This window comes from Falco punctatus (genome assembly GCF_963210335.1).
Source record: "Falco punctatus genome assembly, chromosome: 9".
NCBI classification, from domain to species: Eukaryota; Metazoa; Chordata; class Aves; order Falconiformes; family Falconidae; genus Falco; species Falco punctatus.
The window spans coordinates 17,884,071-17,911,384 of NC_137589.1; the positions used below are offsets into that span (position 1 = coordinate 17,884,071).

The window sequence follows — 27,314 nt, forward strand, 5'->3', positions numbered from 1 at the left end:
GAACAAACTGGGAAAGTACAGGTTGTTCAGCCTCTCTTCAGTCCCCAAGAAAATCATGGACTGGCTCCTCTTGGAACACGCTTCCAGGCGTATGAAGGACATAGTCCTATGAACAGTCAGCATGAATCTCTCAAGGGTAATTCATGCCTCACCAACCTGACTACGTTCTCCCACATTTCTTAATGAGGCAAGAACAGTGGCTACCATTTAGAAAGGCTCTTCACACGATCTCCCAGTTTCTGTAACCAATGTGGGACATGAGACTTTGGATCGTTGAACAACTAGATGGATAAAAACTGGTCAGATGATCAGGCTCAGAGGGCAACAGTTCATGGGTTGTACTGTGCCTGGTGGCTGGGAACAAGAGGAGCACCACAGAAGTCTATCCCAAGACAAGTTCTGCATGATATCTTTACCAAGTTTCTGGAGGAGATGATGCAGTGCACATGCAGCGAGTTTACAGATGACATCAGATACGGGGACTGGTTGATACACCTAAGGGCAGGGCTGCTATCCAAAGGGATTTATGCACACTGTAAGAATCGTCTGACAGAAATCTTAAAAAATTCACCAAAGATAAATGTAAAGTCTTTCAGCTAAGAAGGGAGAACCTCTTGCTACAAACAGAACAAGGTGGGACTGCCTGGCCAGAAAGCCAATCAGCTGAAAAGGACCTGGAGCTCTCAGCACACAGCAAGGTGGGCAGGAGCCTGCTGCCTGCCCTGGCAGCAAGGGACACCAACAGCTTGATTAACTGCAGTGAGTTCAGCAGAAGACCATCAAGACAGCTGGTGGCTGGAACACTTGTTTCACAAGGAGAGGCTGAGGGAACTGGGCTGGTTCTGCTTAGAGAGGAGGTGGCTTCAGGGCATCTAACAGCCTGCCAAAACCTATGGGGGAGATCATCAAGCTGGAGTCAGACTCCACACAGCAGTACATGGTGAGAGGATGAAAGGTAACAGGTTTAAGCTGGAACAAGAGAGGTTCAGCCTGAGTGTAAGGAAAACCTTTTTCCCCATGAGGACAGCACAGCAGTGAAACAGGCTGCCCAGAGAGGTTGTGTAGACTCCATCCTGAGATGTTTCCAAGACACAGCTGGATAACACCCTCTGCATGGGACTGGGGAGTCCGATGGAAGGCCAGGAAAAAAAAAACCAAACAGAAGAAATTACTACAATGAAGATATACTTAGCTAGATCTAGTCACAGGTTCCAGATACTTTCAATAAAAACCTTTGTTTCCTTCCTCATCTTTCATACTTGTTTTTTTTTGGTTTGGGTTGGGGTTTTATGGTTGCTTTGTTTGTTTGTTTGTTTGTTTTTGTTGTTTTAAAAAAAAAACATTTAGCTTGTATTTTAATCTTATCTCATGGTGAACTCTCCACAATGCTTCCTTGTGATAGAGATTGGTGAAGTGTGCTAAGATAAATCCACTTCTGTGAACAAGAGATTTGAAATTGTGCTTTGAAAACATGTGACACAGCCTGCCTTCCTGCAGAAACTCCCTTTCCTCCCTAGAAGAGTCCATTTTTTGTGGAGAAGGAGACTATATCCCAAAGTCTCACTCCCAAAGCAGAAACAAAATAGTTGTTTCAAGGCAGACTGTCATATGAAATGCAGACAAGAAAACTGAAACTGCTTTTGAGTAACATCAATATGTCAAAGGTAAAAAAGGTGCGGTGAATACCTCAAAGACTGACTGTTGTAAAAAGACATTTCAGTACCCAGAAAGGAGAAGAAACAAGGGACAAAATAGACAATTCATAATTCCGTAAGAAATGTAGGTTTATCAGATGAATATAGCCTGAGGAATGGTAGCCCCTGCATCAAAGATTCTTCTTTAACATGCCAAATCCATCTGCTTCTGTTAAATGAATTATGCTGAATGATCATACTAAAAAAAAATATAAATTTCCTTGGGTACATGAATACGTCCCTTAGCAAAAGATTGCCAGTCCTAACTGCATTTTTCAAACTGGAGCAGATGAAACTATTATCTACAACCTCAAGATTTTCTCATGTCTCTCCAGTATCAACTCACCCTCTCTACTGTCTGACTTGCAAGTAAAATATACCATCTTAAAAAAAGGTAAACAGCATAAGCCTGCCAATCAAAAACTTGTGCATTGTTGTAAAAATACATAATCTAATGCACAGCCCACTACCGAATGCACAGGTACCACTACTGTCATTCCTTCCACACATTCCCACCTATGACTTATTGTTGAAATGTAAACTTCTCAGTTTTAGCAATGTTCCTCCCAGACACTAAGACAGTGAAAATAAAACTACCCTAGCCATGAATCCTACATCCCTTGCTTTCCTTCCTGCTTTCAATTATCAAGAGGCTTCTGATGCCCAGAACGTACCTCCACACACATTTAGTCATTCAGTAACCAATAACCGCTGAACTGAGTGATCTGTGCCAATTGATGTGGAACTAAATAACCCATTAAGCACACCATTGTGCAAACCAGCCTTCATGCAACAAACCAGTAATTTGATTCTGCTTTAAGAGGCCGATAGCCTTTATTAATAAATAGGCTCCCCTTAAGTGAAGTAGAACTAAACACACACACACACAACCACCCCTCAAAGAACATTATTTCAGATCTTGTTTCTGAACAATTTATTACATGATTTTTTTATAAACTTTATAGATGCTAAAGCCAATCATACAACAGCAGCTTTTCAGTTATATGTACAGTGTTACTAATGAATTTACCAGTCTATGGAAAATTCTTGGTTTTGCACGTGAAATGTTTTCTTTAATTTGAGGTTTCATGACAAAGTTATGTGAAACAAGTCAGCAAGGAATATTCCCCTCTAACCCATCAAATGGGAAATTTATCCAGTTCAGTATTTTCCCTTTGCTTATTTTGTCACAATATGCATCTCTAACAGCCTCTGCTGGTCAGTGAAATGGGACATATTCAGCATAACTGTGATTTATGAACACAGATTCCCATAGATAAAAATGACACAAAGGCAGACAGAAGAGCCTTAATATCTATGAAAATTTAACAGAATCTTACTTAAAAAATTCAGTTTTCCTAATGTCTAAACTGAATCTTCCCCCATGCAATCACAGCTTATTTCCTTTGTATCCATTATGAACATGTAACACAGATTTTCTCCTTTCTTGTGCAAAAACATTTTATATAATTTAAAATGGCTATCCTATCTTTTCCTTCTTTCTCCCCTTTTGTTGCTCTATTTGCTAGACTAATTAACCTGTTTGTTGTTTTTCTCATAGGTCACATTTTCTAGTACTGTGATTATTCTAGCTGCAACACATCAGAGTTCATTTGCTTAAACAACTAGGGAATTTAGGAGGTGCTCACTTCTCATCCTGGGACCATAAAGCTTCACTTATCCTTTTTTTTAACTAAGTTACATAAAAAGCACAGTAACTGCAGCCAATTGTAACTCAATAAATCTCGCTTGGTTGCATGGGGTGAAATTGGTCTTTGAGAGGTCTCCGCTATTATCTGACTTGAACAATCAGTGAACAGTAACAACTAATGAATCTAAATACATAGTAACCATTCCCAGCCTAAATGCAATCAGAACTGGTGGAACTGATCAGCAATATTTTTATCCCATGGCAATGGATTTAAGAAAAGGGGGTGGGGGGGTGGGGGGGGGGAAGTCTTTCTTACTAGAACAGAATGGAATACAAAGATTTTTTTTTTTCATTAAAAAACACTTTGATAAACACTTTTTAGAGAAGTATTAATGAAATTAATTTGGTTTGTCATTGGTGTTGCCTACCAATAATTTTAAGGTTTTGTGGAAACTGCTCAGGCACATGAATAATTTCAGTAAAACCCTTTCACAGTCAGTTAAGTATTAGAACTAGATCAGGTTTCCAATCTCCTGGAAAAGTTTAATTTTGGCAATGAGAACAAACTTCCCTGACAAACTAAAGCAGCTTTGGGCATTATAGCATGTAATTGATGTGACAGCCAAAGTATCTCAATACAGGAAGGCTTTGTAAGGCACACGAATTCCAACTACAAGTTACATGTGCATGTGCGTGACTGCATCGACTTCACTGAGGTCTTTCATTCTAAGTTACTAGTCCCCAAAAGCTGTGGGGAAAATAGGACCCTGGATAGTATGTCCTCTTGTCTCCACAAACCAGAGCTGTGGGTCAGCAAGGATGAAGCTATACTCCTTTCATGAATAAACTAAGCATGTCAAAGTCTAAGCCTCCAACATGAATAGTAGTTTGTTCATTTGCATTAACCTGCAACTCACAGAATGTAAGGCAGAAGAACAACAGAGGTCTGTCCTGTGAACTGGGTGAACCTGTATTTTAAACAGTGTACGATACGAAGCAGAGCTTATGTTTCTGTATGAAGTATGGCAAAAGCCATACACAGAAAAGCCTCTTTTTAAGCGCTCATCCTTACACAGGAAGAATACCCAATGTGCTTTAATGACACCTGCTGCTAAAAGAAAAGATAACCTGAAAGGAAACAACCAGAGTTAACAGCAAGCATAGATTTATCAAGAATAAACCATGGCAAAACAATCAAACTTACTTCTTTGATGGGCTAATTCCCCTTTGTGGATAAAGAAGTAGAAGGTTTTGTATGCTTTCACATTATCTTCCTTTTAAGTAAGCTAACGAAATAAGTTCTAGATGAACCAATGATAGTGTTTGTACATAATTGGTTAAAAAAATTTACTCCAAAATAGTTACCAAATTTTTCTGTCAAAATGACAGGATTTATTGAGTAGAATTCAACAGGCATCTGCACTAAGCCCAGTATTTTCATTAAAAAAAACTTTGTACAACGGAATAGAGTGGCCTCGCTAAATCTCTAGGTGGTACTGCATTCTGGATAGAGACTGAGTCGTAAAGCCAGTATTATAATGTAACATAATCTTGACAAACTGACTGAGAAAGAGAGGAAGATAGCACATTAGGAACAAATGCAAAGTACTGAATTTAGGCAGGAAAGATCAACTGTACAGATAAGAGATGGGAACAAAGTGGCTAAGCAGGAGCTCTACAGAAAAGCATTAAGAACTATAGTGGATCACAGGCTGAACTGGAAGCAGTAATGTCACATTCTTGAAAATAAAGGCAACCAGATCGTTATTAAGTATCTGCAGGATCACAGTCAGCAAGCTGTATGAAATAGGCCTTCTACTCAACTCAGAGTTAAGGCTTCCATTGGGAGTACTGTAGTGTTGGGCATTGCACCTCCACAAGGATGTAAACCAGCAGAAGAAAATGGTCACAAGAAGCAAGAGCATGATGTGAAAAGAAGCTCTTTAAATATACTAGAATCAAGAAGTTGGAAACGGACTGTTCTCCACATCCTTGATGGACCAGACAAGAAGTGCTGTAAGCTGCCATGAAGGAGACATGTGGGGTGGATTTTAGGAAGAACCATAGAATAAATCATAGAATCATTTAGGTTGGAAAAGAACTTTAAGATCATCAAGTCCAACTGTTAACCCAGCATGCCAAGTAGATCAATAAACCATGTCCCTGAGCACTGCATCTATGTGTTTTTTAAACATCTCCAGGGATGATGACTCTGCCACCTCCCTGGGCAGCCTGTTCCAATGCTTGACTACCCTTTCAGTGAAAAAATTTTTCCTAATATCCAATTTAAACCTCCCCTGGTACAACCTGAGGCCCTTTCTAAAGGTAATGAAAGAGTGGAATTGATTGCTTGAAGACACCAGGGATTTTCCAGCTGTGGAGGTTTCTAAGAACAGGTCAGACAAATGAATATTGGGAATTATTAGAAGTTAATCCTGGTCTGAAAGGAAACTACTGAAAAGAGTACCACTGTGCTTGAACTACTGGACATGAAGGAAAAGGAAGCAAATATTATACAAGACTCAAGCTTGTAAACACTGCTACCAACCATTTATTTTTTTTTGAAAGCAGATACCTTGTCATGCACAGATTACACTACAGAATGCCTGCTGTTAGAGTACAAGTAAGTCTTTATGAGAATGATAAATTTAAATACAAATTGATATATATAGGAATCACACCTTTATAGCGTAAATTCTGAGAAACAGAAAAAAACAACAGCCATTGAAGTTATCTTCAGTTATGCAGTGCACTACTGTTAATTTGTTGTAGGAGTTACTACTGCTTGAAAGTTTAGAATGGGACTTGCAATACCTAATGTAATGTACAAACAAACTCGCACAGTTGAATAGAAACCAATAATCTACTCATCAACTTGGTTTAAACTTTTGTTTTCTATTATGGAAATACTAACATATTAGTATGCATATACATGCAGGCAGTATGGATATTAAGGTGTACTTATTTAACGCAGTGCAACAAGATTTACTATTATTACTAGGATACCATGAAAAAACACCCCTACTTGCTAAACATACACTAGGGATGATATAATGACACATTATTCAGATGTAGTGCATTAAGTTTGCAGAAAACTTGAACAGCACCATCTACTAACTTTTAAGTGCTTGTTTCTAAAACATTTACAGTTTTTTACTGTAGTATTTTAATATAGATAGAGCAACATATGAAACAGAGAAGGGAATGAAATCAGGTGTGAACACCCACATGAGTCTGAGAGACTTTAAGATTTAAAAAGGAGAGGAAGCTAACTTTCACAAGGAAGAAATCCAATTCCAAATGGAGTGAAAAGGGTAGAAGAGGACTTCAAAAGAGTTAGAAGACAGGAAATAACTAGTCATGAATGGTCAATGAACTGTGTCATACCATGGGACCACATGAATACCAGATACAGGCGGAGTGAGATGGGTAAATAAGGTCTGCTGCTCACAGTGGTGGAATGTCCTTTATCTAGTTCCTCTTTTTTAATGTTTTATCGACAAAGTCTTAATTTTCTGTCCTACAAAGTAATAAGAATCAGACCTGCAAGCAGAGCAACTGCCAGAGTTTACTGATCTTAACATTGCTGCTAAATTTCTATAAGCAGATCATGTAGCCCATAACATCTACATGTATCAGTTCACAATGGGCCACTATTCAGTGATGTGCTCCACCAGAGCTTAAAAATACATTAAATTCCCTTGAAATTCTGATTTCCTTTCATGGTATTTCCAGTAAAATACATATTTTTTTTCCCAAGCAATTAGTTAACATTCTATGTAATAGTACAGAAAAAAATACCACCTAATAGCTTCCTTGGAAAACAATATATTTTGCTTAGACTTTCTGGAACAAGTAGCAGAATAAAACAGAACAGAATATTTTCAGCTGGAAGGGACCTACAATGGCCAACTAGTCCAACTGCCTGATCACTTCAGGGGTGACCAAAAGTTGAAACATGTCATTAGGGGCATTGTCCAAATGTCTCTTAAAGACTGACAGGTTTGGGGCATCGACCACCTCTCTAGGAAGCCTGTTCCAGTGTTTGACCACCCTCTTGGTAAAGAAATGCTTCCCAGTGTCCAGTCTAAACCCAGCACTGCCAAGTCCACCACTACTAAACCATGTCACTAAGCACCACATCTATGTGGTTTTTAAACACTTCCAGGGATGGTGATTCCACCATCTCCCTGGGCAGCCTGTTCCAATGCTTGCCCACCCTTTCAGTGAAGAAATTTTTCCTAATATCCAATCTAAACCTCCCCTGGCACAACTGGAGGCCATTTAATCTTGTCCTAACAAGGGAGAAGAGAAAGAGACCAACCCCCACCTGCCTAAAACCTCCTCTCAGGTAGCTGTAGAGAGCAATAAGGTCCCCCCTGAGCCTCCTCTTCTCCAGGCTAAACAACCCCAGTTCCCTCAGTTGCTCCTTATAAGACTTGGTGCTCCAGACCCTTCACCAGCTTTGTTGCCCTTCTCTGGATATGTTCCAGCACCCCTACATCCCTCCTGAAGTGAGGAGCCCAAAACAGAACACAGGATTTGAGGTGTGGCCTCACCAGCGCCGAGTGCAGGGGGACCTGCTTTTAACCTCTGAAGCCTTTAGCAAGGTCACTTGGCCCAGAAGAGAATGGAAACTACTAATCATGAAGATGACAGTATTTTCACAAAATGCCAGCTGTTTTAAATTGTATTCCTAGCCAGTGGATCCTGTTCTGGTCTGTCCAGCACTTCCTTTTTCTTGCATGGGAAGGCATGGCAGAGTGGCGATTTCAACTCTGGAAATGAGACTGAAGTGGACTAAATTCATGGTGCCACCTGTTTTTTGTCTAGCTCAGATGACTTCCCCGGTCTGTATAAACTACTAAGTACATAGACTGAGGTAGACTTCAGGGCATGTGAACGTGGGTCTATGGGCCTTAAACTTTGTATTTAAACATCCATCTTCTAATCCACATCCATATGCCAAGGCAGCTTTTAGCATGTATGCCTCTGCTTCTAACAAGATGTTTTGGACTGTATTGCTGTATTACACAACTTCTATACACAGTTTACCATCTTTAAATTTCATACTTGATTATAATATTTATTTTAGTATACAAAAAAAAAAATCAGAATTCATGCACTAGTTACATTTTTTTCTAAAGAGACTAGCACCCTGTGGGAATTCAGTTTTCATGCTTTAGAACAGATTCTTATACTACTTTGATATCAGGCATGAGAAGTAAATCTGCATAGAAACATGAGACAAACTAAGGTAACGAGAGAGAAAAGAGAAAAGGAATAAAAAAAAAAAAGAAGGACGGGAAAAAAATGAAGAGAATACAAATAAACAATACTACGTGAGGTGGGACAATGCATAGTCACATCTGTGTCGCAGCATCAGGATTTTTAAAGAATACTATCCTATGTCTTCACTGCAAGCTACTCATGTTAGTTGTTGAATGGTCCCTGATATGAATTTCAATTGTTCTTTCATTTTTTCTTTGTGGAGCATGGTATTTTTTGGCAATTAGTAATGCTCTCATCTTTTCTTTTTTTTTTTTTTTTTTTTTCCTAGGCAGCAGATAAATCTCTGAGCTCACCAACATACCCACGAATAAACAAAAAAGGAGCAGAAACGTATCACAGCCTAAAATCCAATTATACCAGGTAAAAACTCCCTGCCAAACCTCTGAGCTATCTGGCAATCCTACAGACTGTGTAAGGACGAATCATTCCATCTCTAAATATCCATGCTGCAGGTAATACTTGCTACAGCATTTTATGGAATAAAAAATATCAGGAGAAAATTAAGCTTTTTATTGATGAACTAAACACAACCTAAAATTTCATGTGGATTTAACTGTAACAGCTGAGAAACATGCAATAATTTTATAGGGAGAAAACACTCCTGTGAATTGTAAAGCTAGTACATTCTTCACATGCATGGTACAATTTCATACACCAAAAAAACCCAACCCCCCAGACAAAATCAACAATACAGCAGCAACACTATCAGATAGGATGATCTTTTCATTCAGGAAAAAACAACTCCCTTCATGCAAATCTTTTCTGCAGTTAAAAGGCAACTAGGGTGAGTCACCTGCTTTCTGATCTGTGAGTTTCCTATAAACGGCAGGAGCAAACAAGCAGTGAAGCCTGGGATGGTAAGCTGTAAGATGCAAGGCTTAAGGCTGTATTAATGAAATGGAACAGCCAAGGGGAAAGGGAAGACTAAGTTCAGGCAGACACAAGTTTAGGTTTCACCTCTGCTGCGGACTGGCTCCATTTCAGAAAAAAAGTGATTAGTCTGCAAACACCAACACTGGCAAATGAAGCAACAATTTGTTCTGGTGCTGCTCTACTTAAAATCTGGTTAAGTTCTATTTTTGGCTTCACTTATGAAGCTGACAAGTTTGTTTTATTTGTTGGCCACTGACCAGTCAGACTGAGATTTGTTCTTATACAGGTTCAGGGCACTGGTGAGATCTGACTTCATCATCACTTCAAGCATGTAACTGTGCTACAAGGCATTTACTTTTGCTTGCTGTGGTTAGCTCTTCCTCACTGAAACATTCAGCTCTGTTCTTTATGTCTCATACTTGTTTTTTTACACATTTGGAATCCAACTTTCACAAACCCACAAAGATTTTCAGAGTGTATTTGACAGAACAATCCTGTGGGGTCAGCAAAACTCACATAGCATGGCATGCCACGCCATGTTCAGGTGGGATGACAGACTGGTTTCTCGCTAAGGCAAAAGGGACCGATTCCCATTCTGATAACAAATCACAACACAAAGAATGTAGAGTTGTCTGACATCTGCTTATCCAATTTCCTCAATGAGCAAATTACTGATTATGGAGAAAGTAAAAGGCAGGCGTTGGTATGATTAATACAATTCATATCGGTGAAGGCATAATGGATGTCAGTGATTCAGCTTGCTCTGATGCCCATTACTGCGGTCAAGCATGTGGCCCTCACTGCAAGACTACGTACAGTCAGCCAGTGGATTTCAGTGCCCCTGGAAGAATGATGATATTCCCCTACCTGTGCTGGACATGATCCCATGCAGCTGCTCTGGGTGCAAAGGGGCTAACAAAGGCAATCATATGCTGACAAAGCCATTCTCAGGGACACGTAACTGCACTTGTGTGCATCCCCAAGGTGCCACTGCCTCACTCTAGACCAGGGGTCCTCAAACTTTTTAAACAGGGGGCCGGCACGCGGATGAAGTGGCAGGCCGTCATCTGCAGCTGCTTGTTTTTCACCCCCAGCCCCCAGCGGGGGGGTCTGTAAATACCGGGGGCCAGACTGAGGACCCTGGGGGGCCGTATCCGGCCCGTGGGCTGTAGTTTGAGGACCCCCGGTCTACTGGCAGTTCTTTATTTTCAGTACTTCATATGGATCTGCTTTGCTGTATCGTAACATAAAAGTTATTACTATTTTTGTAATGTACCACTGTAACAAATTTCAGGATATTTAAAGGCTAATCAAATTGGCACATGTGATCATTTCTCAAGCACTATTTCATGCTGGACTGTGCCTAGGAAAAAGGAAGGTTCCTATTTTCACAAAGATTTCTGTCCAATTTGCTGAATAATTGGATTTTCTTGTATTTTCTATAACCATTTTATGCAGCCTACTTCACGGCGACCAGGATAACAAGGCACTTGGAGTCACAAACTAATTTTATGTTAATGTTACTGCTCTATTTCCTAATAACTAAACTACTTGCTATAGTGAACAGCAAATCCCAGAGGTTCGCAAGTAATTAGGTAGTATCTGGTTTGTCAACCTCTAGAGAATCTTTTCAGGTAAGCAGTACTTAAAAATGCCATCTTCCATTTATCATGCTCAGTGGAGGATTTTTTTAAAATTCTCTAAAGAATCTTCTTTCAAGCTTTCTGTTTTTTCTGAGTCATGTTCCATGTTATTACTATGTCTGCTTGCTTGGTATGTCCACCTGCCTTCATCAACTCTGCATTCCAACTCTACAAGCAAACTTTCAAGAAAATAATCTAGCATGATTCAAGTTCCCAACCATGTTCAAAACAAAACAAAAACCAAAAAAACAGGAAGACATCATTAACAGCAAAACCTGAACTCAAATATACCTATGGAATACTAAGGAATTATAAAACATAAACCAAAGAACTATTTAGGGTTAAGTAAACAAATAACTCCTCCTATACCTTTTGCACTGTCACACTGCTTCATCAGCAAGGACATGCATGACCAGACCTTCCACTGTTACACCAACGTCAAAGCACAGAATGACACAGACCACAGCACTGCTACTCCATTCTTGTGACAACAAAACTGAGATCACAATCTAGCACACAGATTATTATGTTTTTGAAGTCTGATTACATATTGAATATATTTGTAATGTACCTCACTGCTTTTCTGCATCGTGCTAAAGAGTCCATCCTAGCAGTTAAATAATTCCACAGTGAAAATCACGGCAATTGAGAAATTTCAACTAGGCCATGGACTGTACAGATGATTATGATCAGTAAAAGGGATCTGTGGCCAGATTTACACTGAGCAATGAAGGTCTCTGAGCCATAACTGGCATTAGCATTGACAGGGGCGATTTCAGAATCAGAACCATAGCCTGAGCTATTAACACTACCGAGAGACTGCAATCTCCATTTCCAGGCTTGCATTTCTCATACTCCAGTGAACCATGTGGCAGGATGCATATTTTAATAGAGTATCTGTGATTTCTAACACTTTTTCTGTGCCTTCCAGACTTAGCTACAGAAATTGTCTTCCCCTTTTAATAAATAATATTCATTCCACTTCTCTGGGAATGTAATTTGTATTAGACAGTAAGCACCAAATGGCAAGGAGGAATACACATCACTTTTCCTTGCTGTATGGAAAAAAAAACCCTCAGTGAAGATTTTAATGTTCCAGCAAAAATACTGCCTTGTGCTTAATTTTCCAGTAAGTCGCTAAACTAGAGCTACCAAATCATTCTGGAAAGTTGTTTTCCTGAAAGGGAGGGATAACTTTGTGAACAATTAAAAACATAAACATATGTGACACAGTTGCAGTCTAATTTAATCTCCAAAATGGGAAGAATTGAAATTTGAAGTACTATGTAAGTCAAAATTTTTCACATCATCCATTTCTGTACAAAGCATACTGGCTTCCCTGACTGAACCAGTAACCGCAGCACTAAGTGACTTTGATGGTGAGCCATGTAGCAATTTGCTACTGCAAAGTTCTTAACTCACAGCCTTGTATGATGCCTATGGCTGTATAGCTTGGGCAGAAGACAATGCAGATTCGCCAGGATGGATAATTGCACATGTATTTTGTAACCGATAGTATGCAGCTGACACTTTCACCACTGGTCCCAGTATCAGCTTTTCTAAAATCACTCACTGTTTTTACCTATATATACCTGCACAGCCTTTTTCCCCTCCCTTCCTTTTTTCAAAACCAACACAATTTCACATTAGCTGACACTTTACCAACTGGAAATCTAAAGCATATTTTTAACTGGAAAAAGTATAAAAAAAGAGAAGATGGTTCATACAGTCATGTACTGAATATAAAGAAGCAGGCATAAAAACAGGAAACAATGGTAACTATTATAGTCTAGTAGACGCATGCAATATAGCAAGCAGCTTGCTTTTCTAAGTAAGATTCAGCACACACTATTGCTTTGTTTGCCCCATCAGTTCTCCATTACCACTAATAAGTAAAATTAAAAATCAGACAGTAAAGTCAGCCTTGGCTTGACAGGGCCCTAGATAATACTCTGCTTTCAACAGAAGGTGGGCCAGATGATCTCCTGAGGTCACTTCCTTCCATGATCCTCTATAGATGTTTTTCTTCTCCTTCCTCTCTCCATCAAGAGTGTGAGACAAGTAGAATGTGTGACAGTGCAAAGTAAGATTTGATTCAAAAGATACTGCAGTAGTTTTGGGTTAGAAGCAAGGCTCAGTTAACCATAATATTTCTGACAAAAAGAGTAACACTGAATAGCACTACAAGAACTTCAAATAATGAAAAAAAGTAATAAATGTTAACATATAGTAACTACACTTGAACATGCTACTATCCAAGTGGTGAGTTCCTGGCACTTAAGTACATACTTCCATTTAGTCATATCTAGACACCTGGATGGCACATGTCAGCTGCTGCTTTGGAGGGGAAAGAAAATCTTCACCATCAGACAAGTATGCAAGATGTAGCCTCACAATGTCAAGTGCTTTCTCATATGCTTATACATGGAATTAGAGGAATCTACTCCTCCAACATATATATAAAGCAATATGAAAATTCTACATATTCTTGCTCAGAAGGGGGCATCTGCTTTTGATACCCCTATACTACAGGACGATTTCTCTGTATAATAATGATAGAGTGCATGGATGTAAAAGGACAGTTCTGGAATTGCACGTATTGGGATGAAGGAGGCATCTGTTTTCCTACCCACTATTCATTTTATGTGTAAAAAGAACTCAGAGTCTACAATCAGAAATCTCCCTGCAAAAACTGAGTGAACGGCTGGAGCACAGGAGCAGGGGCAGCAGTCAGAAGGATGTACAATGAACCGAAAAGTTAAAACTTGTCAGTCTGCAAGTATAGGAATGTAGAAGCACAGAACTCAGGCAGTTTCCCTTATCTTAAATAAAACCCCCCAAATATCTATCATTCCCCAACTACCTTGCTCATTCTAATTCTCTAATACAATGGTTTAAGCAAAGAGGACCTGAATATGTGGGAGGACAAGGGCCAATCTTCCTTGGGTAAATAACAACGTATCTGTTCTTTGGCTTCCACTCCACTGTCGAAGATTAAAAAGGTGAGCATCCGCTTATTCCTCTTTGGTCTCCCTCCCTTTGCCTGAGATGTGAACACATCATCTGTTTTTAAAATCAATAAATTAATCTTCTTTTGTGGAAACACTGCAACTCTTAAGAACACATACTTGTTACAGCAATTGTGGCAACTCCAAACTCTAAAGATACTTCTTAGGGTAGCAACCTGCGCACATATTCAGAAAAAACAGGATGCAGCATTTAAGGAAAATGAGAGGGTGGGTTTTAATTACAGTTACACTGCTGAGCACCTTTTTGCTCTTTAAAGCAACAAAACCAGCAACACTATTACACAGAGAACCACACTGTTTGTCTGATTTGTCAAAGATACTGAAGGCCTTAAACTAATGAAACTGGCAGAAAATCAGACCTTTGAGAGTTTTTTATATGGTACATAAATATGAAATACAAGCAAAATGGTATGTCTAGTTGTTTGCCAGAAAACAGAAATCAGCTTTATTTATTTGGGAACACAAACTGACCTGGTACTAAATGGAGATTAACATTAAAAAAAAATTCAGGATATTACATTGAAATGTGTGCAGACTGTGTTGCAAAACTGTTGCAGTACAGAGCATTTTGTTAAGACATCAGCAAGGCAAAGTAATAATAATAATGCCTGAGTTTACGATGCTAATACAGATGTAAATATAAACAAATACATATTTCTACAGTATGAGATCGCTTCCCAGGTACACTGTAGTGTAAAAAACATAAGACTTTTTGGAAAATATATATGTAGATGATTCAAGGTATGAAATGTAATCTATGTGGGATAGTGCTCTGAGTTCAGTTTTCTCCATAATAGTACCTCAAGGTTGGTGATCCTGACTCAAGATGTTAAAAAGCCAGTATGGCAGGGACAAATAGCTGCCAGAAGCTTTTACTTGCCAGTATGCATATTTGATCACGGCACCAAACAGTTTTAACTCACTTCTTATTTGGTGTCAGCAGCAAAACCATAACATTCCCCAGTAACACCTTTCATGTGACTCAGGATAAAAACCTGGAAAAGGTCTCCAGGTATCCTTAACAAAACAGACACTTCTAGGCTCTTTTTTAAAGAACATCAGATATATCCTTTTTCAGGCACACTGCATCTAGATTTATCAACCTTTGGATGACAGAACTGAAGTTGACAAGGAACTGAGGGAAGGAAAGGTCAGCTCTGACCTACTTAGGTCAGAAATGCCAAGAAAGTGATGAGAAGTGCAGGCCCAACTGGCTTGCTAATTACCGCTGCAGAAGCTCTTCCTCTTGTGCAATTGGCATAGGATTTAAAAATGACGAAAAAAGGTATTTAACAAACTTCCCAATATGTATTTGTAATAAGCCAGCATCAGTCAATTTCAGACCAACAACAAACAATGAAGTTTACCAAGACTATATAAATTGTTCTTTGTCTTTCTTCCTCCCCACACACAAAGTTTTAGGGCTCTTCTGAAAAAAAAAAAAATAACCTATCATAAGACTGCAGTAAATGTTTTTGGTTTTTTTTCTCAAATGCTTCCCTGCTTTGCTTTCTCTAGATTTAAAACAGAGGTTCAATTCATGTGTGCTATTACCTGCATCTGACAAGTTCTAACTCATTTCCTACTATAGAAGTAGAAACATGTAGAAACCCCTGCATGTGTAGGATAATTCTGACATTAGTAAAAGCAAAGGCAGAATTTAAACCAGACATTTGTTAACTGGCTGAAAGAGAAACAGGATGACAGGGAAGTTTTTACCAATTGCTATCTTCCTTTCCAAGAATTCCATGTTCTGAAAATTCCTGTAACTTTGCTGGATGCAAGAGATCAAAGTCTGCTGTGATGTCTGTTACTGAGAGAAATCATGTGTATTGAAGAGCTCACAAGCTCTGTTATGGACAAACTCCTACATTTCTTCAAAACAGAATGAAAAACTAATGAGAATTTGCAACCAACACAACAAGAGAAAAAGGGAACCCATTCCAGGGGTATTCTGAGGTAGCCAAAAAATTTTTAAAAGACTCATGCGGTAGACATCTGAATGTGTAGCTAAACCAAGTTTGATTTTGCAAAAGAAATTAAAACCCACAACAAATAACTATTAGCTAAAGAAACAGGAAGGTAAGGAATCCAACAGGGATGTAGGGAGGACCTAGCTGAAATAAAACTATATAGGTATTACAGAAAACCAAAATGAATACTTTGCCTCAGTTTACAGGGAAGACCGGGGTGGAGATCATGTGCAACACGGTGCAGAGAATGGCTGCTCAAGGGTAATAAGGGAGCAGTGTGCCAAAAAAAAAAAAAAACCCCAACCAAAAAAAACCCACTCAAAAAGCCAAACACCATAAACTCTGAGGGAACCTAAAGTCTCCATGCCGGAATTCTGAAAGAAACAGCACACAGAACACAAATTCAGCAGAAAGGATTTTTAAGAAATGAATCACAATGATGCATTGTATCAGGTAAGAACTACAATCTCGATATACATTTTCCACCTCTCATAAAATTAGGGAACACGGGTTCCTCATTCATTGCTTTCATGAACATGAAAGTAGTAAAAGCATTTTTAATAAAGTCTATATGAACATTTTCCCCTCTTCTTCCTCTCTGGAAAACTGGTAGCAGTTCACTTGTTTATCCTCCAATAAAAACAAAGAATTCTATGAAACTTCGACTTTGTGGATTCTCTTCCACTGTTCTTGTATTTCTGTTAGGATGACTTTATTACTGCTTCAGCTATCAGCAGTTATTACTCATTTGAAGCCATTACCACTTTCCACTGCGTTTAATATCCTAATGGGATATTATTAGCTGTTATTTCAATCCAGCTGTCTCATATTCTTCAACAAATTATACTTTCATATAGAAGCTCCTTTTCTTAAAAAAGAAGTTCTGGCATCAGCCTTAACATTATGCAACATTCAATATGTATTGTCTCAAAAACCATCAACCTGTTCCCTTTGACTTTTCCATATATGCCACATGGCAGAATTCTTGTGTTTAAGTCTAGTCTCTACTCTAATCTATTTCCATAGCAGCAATCTTCTAATTAAAACACTCCCCAGATAATGCCCAAATGTTTCTGTGCAAAATCAAGCTCCCAAAGCCTCTACAATTTAACTAAAATCAGATGCTTCAAGAGTCAAAAAAGGACTGAGGAATGTAGACGCTAATAAGCACAAGCAGCTATACTCCCTGGATCAAATGTCTGCTAATTTCAGATCAACAGCTATCACTGGATGAATTAATCCTTGTGAGTGAAACAATGAAAAGCATCTTAAGAGAAGCATCCTGCAGCTCCAGATGCATGTCTATTGCAGCTCATCAGTGCAGCACACCCTCTGCTATTTAGCTGCTTTCAAGTGTTACTCACAGTATACCTGTAGGACTGGAATAAATGTTTTATTTACCTGTGGTTAAGCTTGAACATTGAAAAGTATATCTGATTATTTGCATTAACAATAGTTATTTGGCAGCATTTTACAGTTAGGAACTCTATTTTTAAAAACATTCTCTGTGTAATTAAATACTTGAAATGCTTCCTGAAGAACTGATCTGGAGTGTTTCTGCTTTTACTTTGATGTTGAAGAATTGTCCCCTGTGAATCAGCATCTTTGTTCATTTACACTTCCCAACTACATTTTAATCAACAATTTCTCTCCCTGATTCAGTCTTGCAACTGTCTGCAATCAGCAACATGTTGCTCTTTGGCACTGTATCAGTAAGCCCCTGTAAGTTGGCCACAGAACACTTTTATTTCCTCACCTTGGCTGCTGTGGTTAACAGCATAGATCCGAATAACCATCAGAGTTACTAAAGCTTCTTACAGGCAAATTAAAATGAAACTGCTATTGTCTGGAATGTATCTACTTAGGACTGCAAATACAACCTTACTCAAAAAATGAATGCCAGGTTTTCCTCAGCACGCTCTCTGTGCTGGAAGTCAGTACCTCTTAAAGGATGGTGAAGTAGCTGACTCATTTCACCAAATCTCAAAAAAACTCTCTCGTGACAGTGTCTGAATAGTAGTGTTCATTAAGTAGAAAGCTGCACATGTCCTTTTTAATGAATTATTTTTTTTTTAACCTGAGCTTTTGTCAGGACTCTGTAATTGCTGGGCTGTTGAATACATTCAATCATAGTTGAATACAAGCAACACTGATTTCTAAGGCAAATACATACATTGTTTAAGATAATGGGAGTTTCAGTACAGGTGGAGGCAGGCTTTTGTCCCATTGGACATAACTTCTTCAATTCAGAGGAGGAGGAGGAGTATCTGCTCATTGCTACTCACAGCTTCAGGTACAACCAACAAGGTAATTTCTGATACTTTTTTTTCTTGCCTTGTTAAAGAGCAAAAGCAGAAGATGGCACCAATAGAAATCCTCATCTTAATACTTCCCATTTAGGTCTTGTGCAGTGACTCGTAATTTTAGATGCACTATGCACTTACATAGTACAAATACACTGTATGCTTACTATGCATTATACATATGTACAGTCTCTTGAGATTAAGGTACTTCCCCCTCATGCTTCAAAAAGAAGTATAGGGGAGATACACTTCTCTTTTTTGAGTGACTGTCCACACACATACACACACCACAGAGGACTGTAACAAAGTACACTCAGAGCTTCCTGCAGGGTAGTGTCTGTGTCCTCATAGAAACTGACTGAAGCTTTTTTACACTCCTCAGTGTATTTCCCAAAGATTAAAAACTCCATAAAGCAACAGTCAGTCATGACCATCCGGAGTTCAAGCCCAAGAAGGCTGGATGTACAGAAGACTCAGATCTCACTGAGGAACAGATAGGAACAACTGTGTAATCTTAAAAAAAAACAAGAGTCCCTGAGTCACTAAGGGCAAGCAGGATGAACAATGCAGGCATTAAATGAGGCTTATTTTAAAGATTTTGCACATTTGAATTTCTGTTGAAACTGTTTGACTTACACACTGCAATATGTTAACTCACTAATATTTTTCCATATTAGAATGACAGAACCATAATATTGTTTGCGTTGGAAGGGACCTTTAAAGGTCATCTACTCCAACCCTCCTGCAATAAGTAGAGACATCTTCAATTAGATCAGATTGCTCAGAGCCCTGTCCAACCTGACCTCAAACATATCCAGGTATGGGGCATCTACTACGTCCCTGGGCAACCTGTTCCAGTGTTTCACCACCCTCACTGTAAAACATTTCCTACTTATATCTACTCTGAATCTGTCCTCTTTTAGTTTAAAACCATCGCACCCCTTGTTCTACTCAAACAGGCTCTGCTAAAAAGTCTGTCCCTATTTTTCTTACAAGCCCTCCTTTAAATATTGAAAGGTTGTAATAAGGTCTCCCCAGAGCCTTCTCCAAGCTGAACCCCAACCCTTTCAGCCTGTCTCCGTAAGACAAGTGGTCCAGCCCTGTGATCATTTTTGTGGCCCTCCTGTGGACCGCTCCAACAGGACCTTTCCTGTGTTGAAGGTTCCTGAGTTGGATGCAGGACTCCTGGTGGGGTCTCACCAGAGCAGAGCAGAGGGGCAGAATCACCTCCTTTGACCTGCTGGTCATGCTAGCCTTCAATATGTTTTTATATTTGAAAGAGAAGAGGAATCTGTTTCTTACTTTTTTTCTCAACTGAAAATGAAAATGCAGAAGACAAATTTACATTTGAAAAGTGTATCTCCATTTCATCTGACAAAATTCTGTTTCAAATTTTAAAAATAAGCTGTTTTGAAACATTTCTTGAACTTCAGGAAGAACACTAGGATAAGTACATTGATTGTGACTGCATAAGATTTATAGAAATCAGGCTGTTCAGTCTTCCGCTATGAAGCTGACAAAACTTCAACAAGAGATTATCAGAACCACCTGAACATACTCTACAGTCCACCTAATAAAATTAAGGTTGAAGAGCTGTAAGCAGATTTGGGTTTGTAGCCACAAGTTTGTAATGCATGAAGTAAATTAAGATCTTTATCAACCAAATATAAATAAACATTTTTGAAGAACAAAACATGTTTTATGTAACACTCTGATCTGGTACTCAACACAATTCTAGCCTTCCAAGTTATAAACACTGGTGTTTCACTGTAATCCAAATTTCCCAGATCAGTTCAACCTGAGTATGACCTATGGGGCATTGTTCACACGCAGAGTTCTACATTTTCCTGAAAACACCCTGATGTCCTGAACTATCTTAGACATGAGTAATAAATGAACAAACAAATAACTTACCCGAATCATCATGACTGAGCATCTGATGTTATGAATTGTATCATACACCTTCTTAGAGATGTCCACAAACTGGTTATCATCAAATGAATGCACTGTGCTCTTGCTTAAACTCTCCAATGCAATATTTACTTGACTAATAAACTCTGGAATCACTATGTGAAAAACAAAACACGAACAAAATGCAGTGAGCATAAAAAGTATAAACCAGGTAATTGTTCTTTCTAGCAAATTGCCTCACATTGACTAAAACTTTATTTTAAAAAGTATTATAGTAATAACATGGTTAGTTTTAATTGGGAACACATTTGTAATTTTTATCATGGTGATAAAAATACACTTGCTGGGCATGTAGGCTGAGGATGGTTATAAAGTGCAACAACGAAAAAGAAAGTTTTAAAATGGGAGTTGGGGAAGCAGCTGTAAACCCTTGCCAGTGATTCCAATAGTAATTTTAGCCAAAGAATCAGGATGAATAATGTAGCTTAAAGCTGGAACTACTATTCCACAAAGTCCTACTGTGTCAGAATCTGCTTTCAGTCTGAACGGAGACGAAACTACCAAAAGATTGATGCTTATTCTTTAAATTAAAAAGTCCCACAACTGTAACCTGGAATTACTGAGACAGTTTACCTTGTATGATTGAATTAAATAAATTGTAAATTTTGAGTCAGTTTGATATTATCCTGTGCTTCACCCAGAATGTCCTGGGAATTTTCTTCTGGTACTCCATGGCCTTATTTTGCGTCAGACCTGGTACCACCATATCTCCCTTGATCCTTCACATCAATTCGAAGCGAAGGAAACCCAACCCACGAATCCACCACACACAGAAGGACCTCAAAAAGTACAGACTAAACTAATTTGCAACAACTCATTTCCTATCACTTGTAGACTGAAGACAGAAAACAGGTAAAGGGATAGAACTAAACTTCTGTAATATTCAATATGAATAACATACACCTTGTGGAAAAGAAGCTTTTCTCACGCAATGTGTTGGTTCAAATACAAGTGGAGTATGTGTTCCATCTTTTCCTCCACAGCTGCTCACTGTGTAATTCATGAATTCTCACCACAGGAAAGCACCACTACCTATAACTTAAGTACGAATCATTTCAGGCAAAATTTTGAAGTATATAATAATTTTTTACACAAAACTTCAGCTAAAGTCAACAGCACTTCTGAATTAGAAAATCTGGTAACATATAATTGAAATATTAGGAAAGATGCTACAATAATGCTTTAATACCTAGCTTTACTTGGAGAAACAAACATAACCCTTGGAAACATTTAAATTCACTGATAAATTACCATTAACTTCACTGCATTTGAGCTCAGCTGTTTCTAGAGTGCAGAACAGTTACTTATGTGTCAGTTCTCAGAAATAAAAAAAAATCAGTTAATTCAGTGGTGGTGGGAAGGTTCATTTTCTTCTGTAAAAGAGGCCTCCAGAAGTGTGAGACAAGTAGATGCCATTTAATTTGAAAAATGGGATATCTGAAATCCTTTCTTCCATCTTCAGATTATCACTTGAATTATCTTGCCTTCTGAAAGGTCAGTGGGAAGAACAGATTTCTTAAATTATATGGAAAAAACACAAGAACATTTTTCATTAGCAACCAAACGGAATAATTAGGGAGAACAAGTGCCTATTTATTCAGTGCTTTTTGAAAAAAAAAAAAAAACCTCATCATGTGAGGTAATTCACAATTTCTTCTCTGTATGCCTTTTCATTTTCTTCGATGCTCATCAGCATAGCTTAAGTCTTATCGTGCTTGTCTAGTTTTGTCTAGCACTGAGAAAGCCACACAGTAAAAGGAATACATGCTTGAACTCTGCCCTCCTGAGGATGCTTCTTCATGCTTCATCCTGCAATTGTATACCATGTTAGACTGAACTAATCTCAAATTAATTAATGAGAATTAAAGATTTACTTTAAGGATGTCCTTCATCTTTCAGCAACAAGTTCAGATGAGTCCTCTTGTGGTAGCATAGGCAGAGAGTTGTGGCAAGTGGGGTGTATCTCAAGTATTTTATTATCCCCCATAATCTGATCACCTATCATGAAAGTCAGTGTGATGGGTATAGACAGTTTGCTTTCAGAGGATTTAAGTAGTATTTGAGTTGCAGGAATTCAGCTAAAGTGAGGCCTAAACCAAGTATGGTAGAAGATTAAAACTACAGCTACCACTTCACTGCACGGTAATACTAGAGTAAATAAGAAATCTAGTTAAACTGCACAGTATTTATGCAGTACTACTTCATATAATTTCGCTGTCTGAGAACAAAGAATAGTTTGTGCTCTTTGTGATTTAAAAATAAGCATTTGCAAATTTCTTCTGGAGTGGCATCTAAGAATTTCAGGTAGTAAGAACAGTATATTCTGGTAACCCAATTTTACTGCAAACCATTATGTCAATTCTTAATGTCATTTCAATTCAAAATGGTATACAAAGAATTAATACAAACATCAAATAAAAACCATCTAAGCTAAGGCCACTGTGTTGGCCAGGGCATAACATCTGGAATGCAAGGGCTTCTTCTGGAAGAAGCTTGAGTTACACCACCCAAGGCATGCAATTTAGAACGGAATACACTGTTTCATGACTGATGGAGAAATCTTCATTAGATGTGTTTAAAAATACATTTAAATAAGAATATAATTACTGCAAAGGAATATTATTCTGTATTCACTGAAAAAGACTGAACTGAGTAACATGAACAGTTTTTTGAAATTCCAATCGTTTATGATTGTGCTACAAATCCACATAATACTATCCTAATATGAACATCAAGCTGTTTCTGAATTTGATTTCACTATGGTACAGACACTTAATTTCAAGTCTATACTTTTGTGATACACTGTTAAATTGGTGAAATTTAATTATAATACTGTATCAGATGACTTGCCAAGACATACACACACACACACACACACATATATATATGTATGTATATTTGAAAAGAGTACCAGAGCTTTGTGACTGTGTGTGTTTGATACACCCCTTCTACTTCAAACAGAAGTACAAGGGACATGCGTTCAAATTACCAGGTTTTGGTAACAAATTTACAGGCTATATGCAGGGAAAGGGATTAACTTGGTTTTTTTACTTCTAACACATGAAACAGCTCATGTTCCTCTGCCAATCTCAATCCTAGGAAAATATATGAGAGAAAAGATCTCTGAATCACCCACTGTGCCCATTCCCCCTTGACTATTTAGAGCATAAAGAACTATAGATGGTCTTTCTGGGATTTGGTATTTCATGCTAAGGTTTTTGCATACTGAAAGTGTAGTACAATATGAAGTAGCCAAGGCAGAAGCCTGTTGTGTGTAAAAGAAGTTGCATACTAAATGCAAAATATAATTAGTATTCCCTTTTCTTAAATCCAGACATATACATACTAGAATAGTGAAACCAGAAAGAGTTTATAAGCATTTTGCAACACTGTAAGCACCTGAAAAGTTGTAAGACTACTAGCATAACCAACAAGCATCTAGTACCACAGCTAAGCATATATATAAATATATATTAACTGCCTAGAAAATTATGTTTGTATATAAATACATATATATTTATAAAATATGCATATGTTTACACATATATTTATACGTAATCTATGCTGAATATACGACAGCAGTTTTTTGGTATTACAACTTTACAGACAACAAACCTAAGATTGTTAAGAGCTAACTGTCCTGAATATGAGAAATCATTGATAATGAGTGAGACCTAATTATCAGCAGTGTATATTAGTAATGAATGGCAATCCCGTAAACTGCTGCTTTTAAGTTTAGAGAAGGCCCTAATTTATCCCTCTTTTAAACACATCCATGATGGTGACTCAACTCCCTACCTGGGAACCACACAGATATTTTCATTTGTTCCATGACAATTTAAATAAATGCAAAGTCACTGTTACTCTGTAAGCAGACTCGGCGAGTACGGGTACGGGTGATTGCTTATGACTTTGGAATCTGTGAGCCTCTGGACTTTTCCCTACTGAAGCTCTCTCTCCACAGTCCTTGCACAGCCTGGCAAATGCATTTAACAATGCAGCTGGGAATTAAGGCAGTACCTGCAATTAAATACCACAGTTCAAGACTTCAGTGGCGACTTAAAGGGACCTTTTTCCTCTCACTGCACAAATGTCCAGCAGAAAACACAGAGAGACGTGGGTTTGGTTTTGACAGGGTAGAGGTATTTCCCTGTATGAGGTATTAGAGGCAGGTCACACCTTCCCAAAGAGCAGAAAGATACTTTGAGATCATATAAATAGTCCACATTTTTTAAAGCTCTATACCTACTACATTTTGCTGCCACACTCAAGGACAGACTGCCCATGAGATCTCAGATGAGAAAGACCTTCCCTCTAATTCATCCTGGTGAAGAATTTCAGATTTATTTTTTTTATTTTTTTCTTTTGCATTTCTTAGCAGACTGTGGACCATGTGGGCCTGTCTTACCTCATCATTTCCCTGCTACTGCAGGGCCTTTATGTGCTGTGGAAACATCCACTCCTGCTGAACTAAGTTCAGGAGAAAAAGAGCAGAACACCATGGCCACCTTTAGCCTAACTGAAGTCACTGGGCTTCATTTAAGAGGCACCTTCACTAAACAGAATGTCTTGTGATACAGGTAAGCTAAGACTAGTAAATACTCTAAGCCTGTATCCAATGAAGAAAAGCACAATTACTCTTCGCAAATTAATTTCATGGGGCACACAGAGGCTTCAGTTTACCTTCAGTCCAGCTGCAGGCTACCTCCACAAGCTTCCACATGCATGTCCTCACTTCAAAACTACTGATCATACAGAGCAACATGTTAACAAAGTTCAATGCACTGAAGCAGTTAAAAGACTTTGATATTTGGCTGTCAAACTACTTTTGAGGTGGTTCAGTGTTCCAGTCCAACTTGCCACCAGGCTAGATAGTTGACATGCTAGTACTGGTACAAGGAACATGGTAGGAAAAGGCAGACAGGGCAGCCAGGCACCACTGCTGTCAAGAAAAGATGCATTTGGATCTGTTCAAAATTACTCTGAATTGCAGCCTGTATTTCCATTACTAGAATTTGCTACCACAGACTTCTAATGAAATTCCTCTTCACTGGCTTTGTTATATCCAAGGCCAAAGTTCTGCCAGCAAGAACAAGAAGCCAACTAACACATCACACAATTTCTAAAGGCTGCTGAACAAACACTCCTGAATTGAGATTGTTCAAATGTACTGAATAGACACAGGAAACACCACACAAAACGTTAAGAGGAAATGGAGGTCTTCCTATGGGGCAGTTCCTTCATCATATGTTAAGAGAGACTATCTGAACAGAGAACAGCCTTTCAGTAATGTAGGTGAGGAAGAGAAATCCTACCTAAAGAGAGCTGAATAAAAACATCAACAAAAAAAATATATCTTAAACTTGGTTGTTTCTCGTGAATAAGCATTATGCTATATCCTGCTTAAGCTAGAGAACAGTGTTTATCAGCAAAAAACCCGAACCACTCCGATTTCTGTGAGTATTACTACATGCTGGGGTTTGTTAACTTTATGTTTAGTACAATAATTCCTATGAAATCTGAAGTAAAATGAATATGCTTAACAAAGTATATAAAGAGATATTTTGGGGTAAGTAAGACTATTTTAGCGTTCAAAAAAGACTGGCCTTTGAAAAGGTCATTTAGAAGATATTTAAAGTCATTTAAGAGCACTCAGAAAGAATTACCTCTTTTGAACTAAAATAGAAATCTTATTAAGGCTGATCTGGAGAGAAGTACTGAAAAGACGACAGAATTCACTTCATGCAATTAATTTCACAACTGTATTAAGAATCTACCTATTTGGGAAACAGACACCCTGGAACATGGAATGTATTCTTATTCCATGTGCAATACAACCCCAGTTTTGGCTAAGGTTTTATACATTAACATTGCCATGACTAAAGAGTGGGCTTCCTCACATACTCATGAATGCTGCGACTACGTGCAGGCTGACAAGTCTGCTTATTCCACGTTTATTGTTACATCCCAGAAACCACTTGTAAGCATTACCCTGGCCTACGCCCTAAGCTTGTAACTCTTAGTACACCTTCTCCTTTCCTTGATGACAATTCATCAAGATAGGAGGATAATACTGGGCATCTTCAGAAGATGCCCAAAGCATTCAGGCTTCACCCAACAAAAAAGGAATTCCAGAAAACAATCTGCTGCTGGGGGTATGGTGAATTTGTTTGTAAATGTACATACTGTAACATTATCAGACGCGTACCATATAAACATTGTGTCTGTAAGCACAATGATTTTTTTAAAAAGAAAAAAACCTGCAAAATTATTTTTTCACTTATCTGATAGATTACAATTTTTGAGTCTTTGAAGACTGGCTTAATTTATTTTCTTGAGTATGACTGTAACACTTTCTCTACCACTTTAAACTCCACCTCTGAAACTTTCTATTCAACTGCATCACTGCTGTTATGTACACACATGCATACTCTCATATCTACATAAGGAAAAAAAGGAAAAAATGTGAAGGATATTACAATCTCTTTGTCTTACTGCTTGCAACTGAACAAACAGGAAAATGAAACCTGTTCTAAATCAGTGGGAAGAGAATTAGCAGTCCACAAGAATGGAGGATAATCCAGAGGGATGTTAAGATGTTTCTAGCACTTGACTCTTATTATCAAACAATACTGGCGCAGTAACAGGCTACTCTCACTGATTTTTTTGCTAATTTTATGTCAGGATACACAAGGCACTCTTATTTTTAATACTTAGTATCTGATTTCATTTCCAATTAAAAACTTACAGTGGGTAGGATGTGGAAAGTTACTGTTTTCATTTGCGGGATAAAGAAGATGGTTAATTTAATTTAAGCATGTAGAAGTGCTGGGGAAAGCTAGCTAGAACAGTAAAATCAACAGCACCACTGCCTCTGTAACCATC

General features: G+C 38.3%; 1 protein-coding gene across 3 annotated transcripts in view; it reads right to left on the minus strand.

Moving 5' to 3' along the window:
• The window catches only part of CTNNA3 (catenin alpha 3), a 523,251-nt gene that overhangs the window by 92,745 nt on the left and 403,192 nt on the right, over positions 1-27,314 (minus strand). For all 3 annotated transcript variants that reach the window (XM_080402757.1, XM_080402758.1, XM_080402756.1), the window contains one exon: positions 20,373-20,524. In XM_080402757.1, coding sequence (XP_080258883.1) covers positions 20,373-20,524 — 152 coding nt within the window. The remainder of the gene's footprint in view (positions 1-20,372; positions 20,525-27,314) is intronic.